Source organism: Drosophila teissieri, unplaced genomic scaffold (genome assembly GCF_016746235.2).
Source record: "Drosophila teissieri strain GT53w unplaced genomic scaffold, Prin_Dtei_1.1 Segkk7_quiver_pilon_scaf, whole genome shotgun sequence".
Taxonomy (NCBI): Eukaryota; Metazoa; Arthropoda; class Insecta; order Diptera; family Drosophilidae; genus Drosophila; species Drosophila teissieri.
Window position 1 is genome coordinate 815,822 of NW_025225038.1, and position 14,440 is coordinate 830,261.

Here is a 14,440-nt window from a genome sequence, read left to right on the forward strand (position 1 = left end):
CAGCGTCTGCATAATTTCCTGCACACGCCGAGCTGCCAAGTAGAATTCGATAATTTCCTGCACACGCCGAGCTGCCAAGTAGAGTTCGAAGAATCTGATTGGAAACAACTTCCGCTCCCACCAATGCAAGTGATTCCAAGAAGACTGCACCGATTTGACCAGCAAAACATCAGCCGATGTCGGGGCCTATTGGAAAGCTACGGAGCCGACGCCGATCCTCTGCCACCAAGGGCAGCGCAGTTTACAGCCAAAGGTTCACAGCTTGCTAGGGACAGCTTAGGGTAATTTAGTTGCAAATTGGATTTATACAAATAAAGTCGTTCTTAACTGATCTCCAATATATTTTATTTTTTTACCTTGCTATCAGCAAAGTAATTAACTTATATATATAAATTAAGAGATTTTATTTAATAATTTTAGAAACAATATTTATTTATTCGGCTCGCTGTCTAGCGTGGCCGATTAATTATGTAATATCAATGTGGGATGCGTTGGCTGAGTTGACTTCGAGTAAGTTTGCGAAAATCCACTGGAGCATGTACAAAAGAGTTCTTATCTCTAAAGCTCGATCGACTAAAAATAACAAGTGCCGCAATATTCTTATCTTTAAAGCTCTATAACTAACCAAGACTATTGAGCTAGGCTTACGACTATATTTACTTTTTTATGAATTTCTGCTGGGTGATTGTGTTAACTTATATATATGTATATTATATACTTGTCCATCTATGCAAGGGTGAAGCCATTTTAATCTTTATTCCAAAGCTATTGCTGAGCATTGATTTAATGGTTTGTCAATTCAAGGATTTCTCGTTGTCGCAGTAAATCGTTTTTGTTTTACGAAACATGTTCAGAAGGCGCAAAAGTTTAGCCTTTGTTTCTATGATTGCGCGAGATCGTATATGTATATCTCTCGATTTGCCAAAAAACTTTTTGCCACGCCCACAAAGAGGGAACTCGTTTAGCTCAGTGGGATGATCTCCTCGAGAAAGAATACTTGCCAGATCTAAAAGAGTTAGAATGTATCGCCATTACAGGCTTTGTGCCATCCGTCTACCCTCGCGCTCATATTTTGGGCCTCTTATTCAAGGATGGATTGCAAAAAAACTACACGTGATATTTGAAAAAAAAATTTTTTTTCAAATATATAAAATTCAAAGAATTGAAAGAATATAAAAAAAACCTGATGAAATTGTCGTGAAATTTTCCATTTGCGCGTCGTTGAATGATATTTCAGCTTCTGAACCTTAGAACAAAAAATAATTTTTATTACTTAATTTTAAGAACGTTGACTATAGAATGACACAAGCTTTTTTCAAAATTTAAAAATTTTACAAAATGGCAGCAATTTGAAAAAAAAGTTGCACTCGTTGACCATTTTTCCAAACTAAAAAAAAATATACAAAATCGAAAAAAATTTGTTTCAAAAAAGCTTTTGTCATGCCATAGCCAGATGTTTTGTGTATAAGTGACGCTTTACAGATTTAGGATATCTTCTATAGTTTCGAAGAAATCTTGGCGACCATTTTAAAAAAGACTAATTTTGGGAAAACGCGTTTAAAGATAAATGATACGCTTCTGAGCGATGTAAATAGGCATTGGGGCCATGTTTGAGGCTCGATATCTTGTAAACCAGCATGTCTACATTAGAAATATGCACAAAAAAAAATCGACTTTTTTAAACCGCGAAGGTAGACGACCCCCCTAAGCACGCACAGATCATGCACTGGAAAAAGCAATTTTTCAAAGCAATTTATTAGATTTGATCTGTTAGATTAGGTTTGAAAAATTGGATGCTGACAAGTAGCTGCGGCTATCTAAACCTATTTTGGAGCTAAAGGTGTGGCCGCGACAAAATTGCAATTGCCTCTTGAATCTCGGGTTGTTATCGACTTTTTGGACAACATTTCTCGTTCTTCGGATCATATTGCTTTCTTCGTCATCTTTTTTACATCATATGACGTGCTTGTATCGGAACTATCTATCGGAACAGTGCGAGTATTGAGAACAAAAAAATTTCCAATGCAGTCAAACGCCGCATTTAAAAAGGGTAAAAGACCATTTTATGATCACTGATATGAAAAGATCAATAAAACACCATTTCTGAAAAGGAATGACAACAGCGCCCTAACGGATGGTTAAAATATCGAGCCCGACCTCAATCTTCCTTGCTTTCTGACGTAATACTTTATCATCCAGTTTGAAATGCGCGGGACGAAGGGTCCCTTAAAATTAGTGTTCCAGTTAACCAGTGCCCATTTTCGTCGACGTCACAACCTCTAGAAATTATATCTGCTGGATTCTGGTTTGTGTGAACATTTCGCCATGTAGCTTCTCCTGACCATTCTTGAATCTCCGCTATCCTGTTCGAAACGAATGTCGACAACGAAGATAGATGGGATTGAATTCAGTGATTAATAACTTTAGAATCCGACCAGTATACAATTTGGTCAATAGAAACTTTTACTAAGAGTTTGATTCTACGGCACAGATTTGTGAGAAGATGAGCGGAACTTAACTTAAACCTTGGGAGCGGTTTGGTTTCGAGCGGCGCTACTTTCGACTTTGAATTCAACAATGATCATTTATAACCTTCTGCAGGTTTGCTAAGAACAAAGGCGCAATCACCATAAGCTCTCATGGATGCGTCGGCAAAGACATGTAACTGTACCTGTGACAATGGGTCGGTATGCACGAACCATGGAATAGATATCTCAACCAGTTGAGACAGAGTGCATATTCCAATCATTCCAATGTAACTTATTAAGCCGAAGTTCCTGCAATAGGATCTTTACATTAATCTCAATGGGACTTAATAAGCCGAGGGAGCAAACAGCTCCGATATCACTGACAGTATTTTCCGATTTGTCGCTTAAAGGCATCTTCGCTGCGATATTCCTAATGTCTTAGTTGACTCTGAATCCGAGTTAAGTCGATACCTAGACGTAACTGTGCTCTTAAATGCCGATGAGTTTGAGGGGTCTCTCCTCCACACTACAAGTTGAAACTTCCTATTCGCTTAATGAACCATCACTTGACGATACATCTTTTTTACAACCTTCTTAATGGGAAATGACATAATATGGAGTGGAGGGGATGTTGTTGTCTGTAGGCGACATATATCCTAGGACAATATATTCTTCCATGAATTCCAAGTATATGGTTTTCATGTTAGAATCTCGAGACAACCTTCGCTCAAGCGCTGTTTTGCAACCTTAAAGGAGTTGCCCCACCCTATTGGATCGAACTGATAGGGCAGCCTAACTTCAAACCGACCTTATGGAAATATCTGAGAAGTCTTCCTGTAATGATTTTCACATCACTTGGATTAGGCATTTCCTCCAGAGATAAAAATTGTGTAGTGCGCTGTAAATCGATTCTAACGGTTCTTCACTACAACAGAATACTCACTAACATTTATTCTCGACTTCAGCACTGTGTATACCTTATTATAGACTTAAGAATTGCACTCGCCAACACCAAGTAAGTCTCTACGAATCTGTAACCCAGAGTCTAGCAGAGCTCGGGTTAAAACGTATTCACCGATTTTCGTGCGGACGCTTACAATTGACGTAGCCAACGTCACTCTGTCCGAGATCTTTGCATGCATAACATGTAACAAGGAAGGCTGATATTGGTTAAAAGGAGAAGAAATGCTTTCTTGGGGGTGTGGCAACGCTAAACAGTTCTCAGGCACTGTGTATCCATGTAGAAGAATGTGGTATGAGCGGTCACAATCTCGACACTTTTTTCCTTTGCATTCTGAAGCAGTATGGACTTTTTGCAGACAATTGCTACATAGGGAGGCAGTTTTAACAAACTAAAACCTTTGCATCATAGAGACACACCCAAACGGGCTACAGTTTTGCACTAAATGATCTGTTGCATCGCAATAGCTACAAGTTTGTTGGAGGAGAAACACGAAAATAAGCTACGATTATGTGGCTTGCTTGACAATAATTTGGCTTGCTTCGGCTTTGTCGATTCTTCAGCTGATAACTGCTGATACACTGGGTCGGCCCTATTTAATACCAAATAAATCAACATTGCATTCGAAATTTCCTCTCCTATCGATAACAGAGAACCATAAATCGACGAAACCGACTCGATAAGGTTTCTCAAAGACGATGCGGACTGCTGCGATATTTTCGAATGACTAAACAATGTTGAACTATTATTCATAAAAATTATTTATTCGTTATCGTAAACCTTTTTTAAACAGTGCCTTTCCGTAATTGCTTTCGGTGACTTGGTAACTGTTTCTAAAGCTTTACCAGAGAGACAAGAAATTAAATGGTTACATTTTTCGATGACTAGAATGCTGTCGTCTTAATGAACCAAACTTTCGAAAGGGCTGATGAAATTTTTGCACTCCGAATAATCTCCACTATTTTGGCAATGCCTAATTCGGAGGTCGGACTACAGATTCGCTGACGCTTGCCGTTTTCAAGGCATTAGAGACATTATTTTTGCCTTGGTCACTATACAAAGTTCTTCCACCTCGTCGCCAAATTCATCGCCTTAATCTATGCCTTCTATCTGTCCTTGTAATTGATTTGCCTTATGAATTAAAGCATTTAAGTTTTCGATATTTTAATTCTTCCTGTAAAATCGGAAGAACTCCCTGGTCAAGTCGCTCGTTTAATTGGTAAATGGTTCCGACCCAACTTTGAAGCTAGGTTTTAGCTCTTCTTGAATAGATTTATTTCTCGTTTCTTGGCTCATTTTTAACTAATTTTTGTAATTATACCCGTTACTCCTAGATTAAAAGACATTTAAGTTTTCGAGTCGATATTTTAATTCTTCCTCTAAAATCGGAAGAGCTTCCTGGTCTAGTCGTTCGTTTAATTGGTGAATGGTTCTGACCCGACTTTGAAGCTTAGCTCTTCCAGTACAGATTTTTTTTTCGTTTCTTGGCTAATTTTTAACTAATTTTTTTAATTAAACCCGTTACTCGAAGAGTAAATGGGTATACTAGATTCGTTAAAAAGTATGTAACAGGCAGAAGGAAGCGTTTCCGACTGCCTCTACTTCTGAGATTTATTATGTATTTAATCTGAGCAATGCCTGCAAAGATCTTTAGAGCTTTCAGAGGCTGGAGTCGGGTGTCCAATACGTAGCCATTTTTGTAATTTTAATGGGAGTTACGTTTAGCGAATCGTGTACATTGCTTGGCATTTTTAATGGCGATCTGACTATAGGTTGCCATATACAGGGTGGGCCATCTACATGTGACCCGTGCGATTCGTAAATAAAATTGTTAAGGAAAAGACAATTTGTTATTTTTTTGCACAGGCTTTTATTTTAATTCAAGGAGATTAATATTTTTAACATTTAAAATATTATTTAGCTCAAGGGCTCGCCTTTTTCCCTGATGACGAAATTTGCTCTTTTTTCGGCATTTTTCATCATTTTCTCGAGCGTAGCTCGCTATTTCACGTTCGATATTCGCCTTCAGTTGAGTCAAAGTCCTTTGCTTGTTGATGTACACTTTAGATTTTAAAAATCCCCACAAAATAAAAGTCGGGTGGCGTCAGATCGGGCCATCTTGTTGGAACCAGAAGTTAGGCATTCGCTTTCGGCTTACTCCACAATTGACATCAAAAAATAGGTTATCATGGCTCCATATCGGTCGCCATTGACGGTATGTGGCTTCGATGGATAGATCAGGTGAAGTGTAGTTACCCATGGTTAATGACTACTTGAATTAAAAAATCAGATGTGGTTGTCGATTTGACAATGTATGTCAAAGTTATTAAGAGTTTTCGTGAGTTACATTTAGATAACTTACCCTATAAGTTAAACCACTTCTAGTAAAGCGCGAAGAAAGCTCGCCCAGTTCAAATAAGACATTCCGTCATTTCTATTTCTATTGTAACGAAGTGTTTTTCAGCGTTTGGAGTGTTCGTCTGAACAAATATATATTTTGTGTGATTGTCTGACCAAGAAGTAGACAGGATTTCAAATTTTCATTAACTTTATTTAAGAGAGACACCAGGTATGGACTTCGCAAGTCCTCGCCATCTGCTGTGCGGCGTCGTTTCCTCAAGTCTTATCCTCGGACCGGGCCGACTCGAATAAGACCTAGGATGTTATAGTGGTCCACAATGCCTATTTAAGCAACCGTGTGAATCTAAAACTTGTAGACTCTCTCGTCGTTCACGGTCTCGGCTCTGTGTCTTGATCTGCAGAGTCTGGGTTGCACGTCTTGCTCACTCGTGGTGACTGTCCTTGCATTTCTTGAGTTTCTTTTTTCTCTTTGACGGGTGTCTCTCTACTGGTAGATGTCACGGGCGCCTTCGGGCTCTGTTCCGACTGTCTGGCCGCACGCTCGCGTCCTGACTGCGCGACTCGCTCGCGTACTCTACGCGACTATCCTCGTGCACGTATTCTCATTACCTGGCGTGTTTTGACTGCCCACGAGCTGCGCTTGCTGACTGTAAAGTATTTTTAGTTTTAACACGATCCAGATCGAGTGATATTGCATGCTACGATTCTCCTACACTGTTTGGTTGATTACATTTACATTTACATATTTTATTAATATTGAATGATTATATTAAATAGCCGCCATAGGAGCGTTCAAATTTACAATTAGCTTGAAAAATAGAGACCAGAGCGTAGAACAAAAATATAAAAGATAGATAAATTTACTTAGTCGAGTTCCCCGACTATTTGATACCCGTTACTCAGCTAGTGGTGCGAAGAGAAATTTCAACATAGACAGTTTTTGCCGGTTTTTGGGCGTTAGAGTGGGCGTGGCAAAAAGATTTTTGGCAATTCGAGAAAAATTACAAGACTAACAAAAATGTGAAAAAAAAATCTAAACATTTTTCAAAACTGTGGGCGTGGCAGTTTTGGTCGGTTTGTGGGCGTTAGTGTGGGCGTGGCAAAAATTGTTGTGCAGATTGATAGAAATTTACAATACTAATAAAAAAATTTAAAAATATCAAAACATTTTTCAAAAGTGTGGGCGTGGCAGTTTTGGGCGGTTTGTGGGCCTTAGGGTGGGCGTAGCAAAAAGTTGTTCTGCAAACACATTTTACAGAGTTATGGGTGTGGCAGCTTTGGGCAATTTGTGGGCGTTAGAGTCATAGAAAAGTAGAAAGTCGATAGAAAATAAAACAACTAATAAAAAATTGAAAAAATATAAAAACAGTATTCAAAAGTGTGTGCATGGGAGATTTGGACGGTTTGTGGGTCAACAGACATGCGCTGCGTCTATATCTCTGGAGTCTGTATGTTTGCTTTTGTAGTTCCGGAGATCTCGACGTTCATCCGGACAGACGGACGGACAGATGGACATGGCCAGATCAACTCGGCTATTGATCCCGATCAAGAATATATTTACTTTATATGGTGTCAAACACTTCCTTTTGCCTGTTTCTTTTCAACGAATCTAGTATACCATTTAACTCTACGAGTAAGGGGTATTATTATTATGAACTGGAGAGATATAGCTTAAGGTGTAAAATATTATAAAAGCAAATAGAATTTCAAAAAAAAAAAACGCGAGCATCGATGTAGCTTAGATCGCTTCTGTTAGCACAGTTTGAATTCATTAATAGAGGACAAGGAATGTCTTGTGTTGATAGCAACGCTTAAATATTATCTGACACTGTGTATGACACATATGTCGTAAAATGTAATGCGTATTGCCACAAACTCTACGTGATCGTTTTGCGAAGAATTTGAGTATGAGTTCCGTAGAATATGGACAGACAAGATTGCCCACCACTTCTGTTAAACAACATACCACTCCCGAAAGGAGTATACCTTGACAGAAGACTCATATGGCTCAGGCACATTGAAGCCAAAAAAATTAATTCTAAACTCAAAGCCAAAAACTGATACTGCCTTATCAACGCTGGCTCTCCGCTCAGCCTAGACCACAAGGTCTTTCTTTATAATACTGTATTGAAACCTATCTGGACCTTTAGGTCAACGGTTTGGGCAACGCCCACAATAGCAATGTTGACATCATACAGCAAGCACAACCAAAGATTCTGAGAACCATCACTGGGGCACCGTGGTATGTTCGCGATGAAAACATACAAAGAAACGTTAATATTCCACCAGTAAAGCAATTATCGAACTTAAGGAAACAACTGTTTAGAAAATTTTGTTATCGCTAAGATTTGTATTCTAGAATATTCAATAAATAAAAACAAAATAAAAATGACAACTATCTTTAAGTGGTATTATAAGAACACTTTATTCAATATAAATTTTCATTTCTTTCAGTGCGCAAAACAAAACAATTTTGACGTTACCGTCATCCAAAGTTGTTTCGAAAGTAAACGTGGTATGGATTTACTTAAAGTGATAGGAGATGCAACTCTTTTACTGAGGCCTCCTGTTACATTTATTCCAACAATCACAATAGATGGGTCCCAAGGAAGGCAAGAATCAATATTAAAAGACTTATTTTCTGAAGTGTGTAAAGCAGCTGGAGATTCTGAAGAAGTTAAAGATGTATGCAAAAATTAAAAATTAAACTTATACTTCTTTTTCAACTTTCTGTACTTGTGAAAATTTTAATCATGTAATGAAAATGTTAATCAATATACAATTATAAAATATTCTCAAGCGGTCTTTTAGTGTCGCAAATCAAAATAAAATGTTAGCTGTGTGTTTTTAAAAACATGGAACATACAAACAAAGAAATCTCCAAACGTTAGTGCAACCACCGCACAGTGGCGCCTTAGATACTTTAGGGTTGAGATATTTGCATAATTTTTTTTAATGAAAGTTAATTTTAGTGCCCTTCGATTAAGTGGTCATACTATATGGTCATATACTATAAAATAGTAGATTTTATACTCGAAAATTAATGTTTTTTGAGGCAGTTTTCTCCATTTTTATCCAATTTCGACAAATACTTTTCATTTGTTTTCTCTGAACAGAATTACATTTTAAAGAAAAAAAAACAAGAGAGAACGCTATAGTCGAGTTCCCCGACTATCTAATACCCGTTACTCAGCTAGTGGAAGTGCGAAGGAGAAATTTCAACACTGACAGTTGTTGGCGGTTTGTGGGCGTTAGAAAGGGCGTGGCAAAATTTGTTTTTGGCAAATCGAGAGAAATTTGCAAGACTAATAAAACTATGAAAAAATCTCAGAACATTTTCCAAAAGTGTGGGCGTGGCAGTTTTTTGCGGTTTGTGGGCGTTATAGTGGGCGTGTCAAATTTTTTTTTTGGCAAATCGAGGGAGATTTGCAAGACTAATAAAACTATGAAAAAATATCAAAACATTTTACAAAAGTGTGGGCGTGGCAGTTTTTTGCGGTTTGTGGGCGTTATAGTGGGCGTGGCAACGTGAATCGACAAACTTGCGATGCGTCTATGTCTCTGGAAGCTGCATGCTGAATCTCAACTTTCTAGCTTTAATGGTTTCTGAGATCGTCGGAAAGGCGGACGGACAGACGGACATGGCCAGATCGACTCGGCTATTGATCCTGATCAAGAATATATATACTTTATATGGTCGGAAACACTTCCTTCTTCTATTTTTTAACGAATCTAGTATACCCTCTTACTCTACGAGTAACGGGTATAACAATATTTAATACCACATATTACATTAAAAAGGAAGATTCAGGTAGCTAAAGGATCAGGTAGCTAAAATGTATGCTCTTTTTGTTCAAAATAATCATTCAATTTTACTTCATTTAATATTTTTGAAGAATAATTAATCATTATACATTCATTTAAAATCATTACAAAGTCAGGGATTGAAAAAAAAGCCGCCCACACAGGAAAAACTGTATGCCCGCCATACAATTTCGTACTGCGCAGCGAACGCGCTTGTATCAGAATTTGCACTAAGCCGCGCGTTTTTTACGTTGAGTTGAAAGTATCTTTTGCATTGGAAATTGGGGGTGGGACGTCGGGCTTATATCAGAAAACAGTAACTCCACAATTCGAACTAATGAAGTCATAAGTAAGCTCAAACTCCCTGTGCAATTTAATGTAATGCTCACTGAACTACAGTGTCGTATTTGGCTTAGAAACGGAAGTCATAACGAGTAACAATTTTTATAAACAAACATTGAGATTAGCAGACAGAACTCCCGTTTATATTAAAAACAAGAGAAAACAGTCTGGCATATCGAAATAATTTGGGAAAGTTAATAACAAACTGCACTGAATATAAAGTTCAAAAGTGTGGGCGTGGGAATCGTTTTGAAACAAACTTGCACAGCGCAACCTTCACTAGCATATGCCTGCTTATTTTTACCGAGAATATATATATACACGTATTCTCCTAAATACTTTCCTTCAACCTGTCACAATGATCTAATATGTTGAATAAATATATTATATCTGTGCAGAATTTGATGTGCTTTGCCTTGGAATGCATTGGATAAAATTTGAATAGCCTTTCCTTGCAATATCATTCGTAAATGCAAGCTTGATATTCCATGTTCTTCATTGATGGTATCCCTAGTGGACGTGTAACCACAGCTTCACTGAAAGTCCGTTTGCTAAATAAAAACAAGAGAGAACGCTATAGTCGAGTTCCCCGACTATCTGATACCCGTTACTCAGCTAGTGAAAGTGCGAAGGAGTTTTCAGCACTGACAGTTTTTGGCGGTTTGTGGGCGCTAGAGTGGGCGTGGCAAAAAGTTTTTTGGCAAATCGATAGAAATTTAGAAGTCATACAAAAATGAAAAAATATCAAAACATTTTTCAAAAGTGTGGGCGTGGCAGCATTGGGCGGTTTGTGGGCGTTAGAGTGGACGCGGCAAAAATTTTTTTGGCAAATCAATAGAAATTTACAAGACTAATACAAAAATGAAAAAATATCAAAACCTTTTTCAAAAGTGTGGACGTGGCAGTTTTAGGCGGTTTGTGGGCGTTAGGGTGGGCGTGGCAACAAGTTTTTCTGCAGATCGATAGAAATTTACAATACTAATAAAAAAATTTAAAAATATCAAAACATTTTTCAAAAGTGTGGGCGTGGCAGCATTGGGCGGTTTGTGGGCGTTCGAGTGGGCGCGGCAATAAGTTAACCGCAAAAGTTAACAGGTTAACCGCATCACAACGGAAATTCGCACTGCTTTTGAGCATCGGGAATATTGTACAGCTTTATTCTTAGACGTTGCACAAGCATTCGATAGAGTATGGTTGGATGGACTTATGTTTAAAATAACCAAACTGCTGCCTCAAAACTTACATAAGCTTCTAAAGTCTTACTTATACAAAAGAGTGTTCGCGGTTAGATGTAGTTCAAGCACTTCAAGCGATTGTACTATAGAAGCTGGAGTGCCCCAAGGAAGTGTATTAGGTCCAATTCTATACACCCTATACACGGCGGACATCCCAACAGACTACCAGTTAACAATATCCACATTCGCTGATGACACTGCAATACTGAGTCGATCCAGATGCCCAGTAAAAGCTACGATGCAACTAGCACGCTATTTAACATGTGTAGAGAATTGGCTTGCAAATTGGCGCATACGAGTAAACGAACAAAAATGCAAACAAGTTACGTTTACCCTTAACAAACAAAGCTGCCCGCCCTTGGTTATGACCCACACGCGCATCCCACAAGCCGATGACGTAACATACTTAGGTATTCATCTGGACAAGCGGCTCACCTGGCGGAAACACATAGAGGCCAAGACGACGCACCTGAGACTAAAAGCAAAGGATCTACACTGGCTTATAAACGTTCGGTCTCCCCTAAGCCTGGAGTACAAAGTCCTTTTGTATAACTCCGTTTTTAACCCCATATGGACCTATAGCTCCGAGCTATGGGGCAATGCATCGAGAAGCAACATCGACATCATACAGCGAGCACAGTCTAGGATTCTGAGAATCATAACTGGAGCTCCATGGTATCTTCGGAACGAGAATATACACAAAGACCTAGAAATAAAACTTGTCATTGAGACAATAACAGAGAGAAAAGTAAAATACAACGAAAAACTAGGCTCACATCCAAATCCCCTTGCAAGAAAACTTCTTCGAGTATGCAGCCAAAGTCGACTGCACCGCAACGATCAACCAGCCCAGCGTTAAATTTGTTAGGCCACATAGCACAAATCATCTCATAAAATGATAATTAGCTAGCTTAGAATAAGATTTGAAAACTTATTGTTAGTCTCTTAAGTAAAAGGGAAGATTCAATAAAAAAGAAGATTTAAAAAAAAAAAAAAAACATTGATCTGTTGTTTGAAGAATACCAAATGTTTGATTTTTTTTAGATCAATTGAACATTTGTCTTGATAACGTGTTACTACCTACTTGTATTTCATTCATAAATTTGTTAAATATGGTGAAAACAAAGGAACTGAGCGAATTTACAAAAAATGATATAATCATTAAGGATAACTCTGGTATTTCGGTAGCAAATATCATTGGCTAAATAAATATATATACAACTAGAGAGAACGCTATTGTCGAGTTCCCCGACTATCTGATACCCGGTACTCAGCTGGAAGTGCGAAGGAGAGTCAACACTGACAGTTTTCGGCGGCTTATGGGCGTTAGAGAGGGCGTGGCAAAAAGTTCTTTGGCAAATCGATAGAAATTTACAAGTCTAATACAAAAATGAAAAAATATCAAAACATTTTTCAAAAGTGTGGGCATGGCAGCTTTGGGCGGTTTGTTGGCGTAAGAGTGGGCGTGGCAAAAAGTTTTTTGGCAAATCGATAGAAATTTAAAAAATATCAAATTTTTTTTCAAAAGTGTGGGGGTGGCAGTTTTGGGCGGTTTGTGGGCGTGTATGCTTAATCTCAACTTTCTAGCTTATGTAGTTCCTGAGATCTCGACGTTCACCCAAACACGTTGCCCGTAGTGGCCGACCACGTAAAACAACTGGACGATGGTTATATTTTACAGAAGTTTAAGCAGAATGTTCTACAAACTCCCCCATCTGTTGTCAAAGAACTAAAAGAAAAAACAGAAATAAATATTTGTGAAAGAAGGGTTGGCAGACGTGCCAAGAAAGCCGATTTTGGACCATATTTTAGCAGAGTTATACCACTAATAACTCCACGAAATGAGTTAAAGAGCCTCGGCTTTCATACAGGAAAATACAGGAACGAATGTTTTACGATCCATACACGCCGTCAAAATATACTCACGAGTGCTTAATGACCGACATAAAAATTAAAATAAAGCAGATGTCTTTGCATTTTCATATGAAGCGGAACATGTAAACGAACACTTTTAGATGTTGTATTTAAAACATCTACCAAGTCACAGTTTCGTACTCCTCCTTGATTTTTTAATCAGGACTTCTTCATCTGTTACTCGTAGAGTAAAAGGGTATACTAGATTCGTTGAAAAATATGTAACAGGTAGAAGGAAGCGTTTCCGACCATATAAAGTATATATATTCTTGATCAGGATCAATAGCCGAGTCAATCTGGCCATGCCCGTCTGTCCGTCTGTCTTTCCGTCCGTCCGTATGAACGTCGAGATCTCAGGAACTATAAAAGCTAGAAAGTTGAGATTTAGCATGCAAACTCCAGAGACATAGAAACAGCGCAAGTTTGTCGATTCATATTGCCACGACCACTCTAACGCCCACAAACCGCCCAAAGCTGCCACGCCCACACTTTTGAAAAAAGATTTGATATTTTTTCATCTTTCTATTAGTCTTGTAAATTTCTATCGATTTGCCAAAACCTTCTTACCACGCCCACTCTAACGCCCAAAAACTGTCAGTGTTAAAGACTCTTCTTCGCACTTCAAATAGTTGAGTAACGGGTATGAGATAGTCGGGGAACTCGACTATAGCGGTCTCTCTTGTTTTGCTCTTTCTTCTACCGTTCTGCCGGGCCTTCTACCAATAGAATTATTAAGTTCTTCGGGGTCTTGATAAAAGATCTAGTTTGATAGGGATGGTTTTATTTTGTGACAGAGATCAACGAAAAAGGTGAGTGGCACATAACTCAAAGCGTGGGATATTTTTGGGTCAACAATGACAGTTTATAACTATCGAACAATTTGCTACTAATGCAATATTAATGCAAGTTCCTATTAATGCTCAATTGAACCGGAATAGGATATTTCCTCTGACAACGATCTGACTTAACATGTTAAGGGGGTCAAACAGTATCAATGTAACCGATAATATGATGCGTGTTAATTGTCTATTATAAATTGGAACGTACAGTTAGAGAATCACGATAATCCTAACGCCTTCGTAGACTTTGAAAATTGATCTGAAACATTATTTTACGGTGTTAGCTGATAAAATCTCAAGGACTTTGAGGGGTCTTCTCGACAATCAAATTGTTTATCAGTCTACTTACTAAGACGAGATATAGCAGGGTACATTCTTCTTGAGATAACTTTCTTTTAAGCGACAAAATACTCCGTCTTGCAACTTAAAGTTTCTTCAGTGACAAACTTTTCTATTGCACTGTCAATTAGTTCTTACCGCTCTGATACTAACCGCAGTGAAGTGTCTTTTGAAGAG

General features: G+C 38.2%; 1 protein-coding gene across 1 annotated transcript in view; it reads left to right on the plus strand.

Annotated features, from left to right (window-relative positions):
- The window catches only part of LOC122625773 (gamma-interferon-inducible lysosomal thiol reductase), a 53,737-nt gene extending 45,153 nt beyond the window's left edge, over positions 1-8,584 (plus strand). The window contains exon 3 of the mRNA XM_043805818.1: positions 8,245-8,584. Within this exon, the coding sequence (XP_043661753.1) occupies positions 8,245-8,490 (246 nt within the window). The 3' untranslated portion in view covers positions 8,491-8,584. The remainder of the gene's footprint in view (positions 1-8,244) is intronic.
- Positions 8,585-14,440: the final 5,856 nt, after the last annotated feature.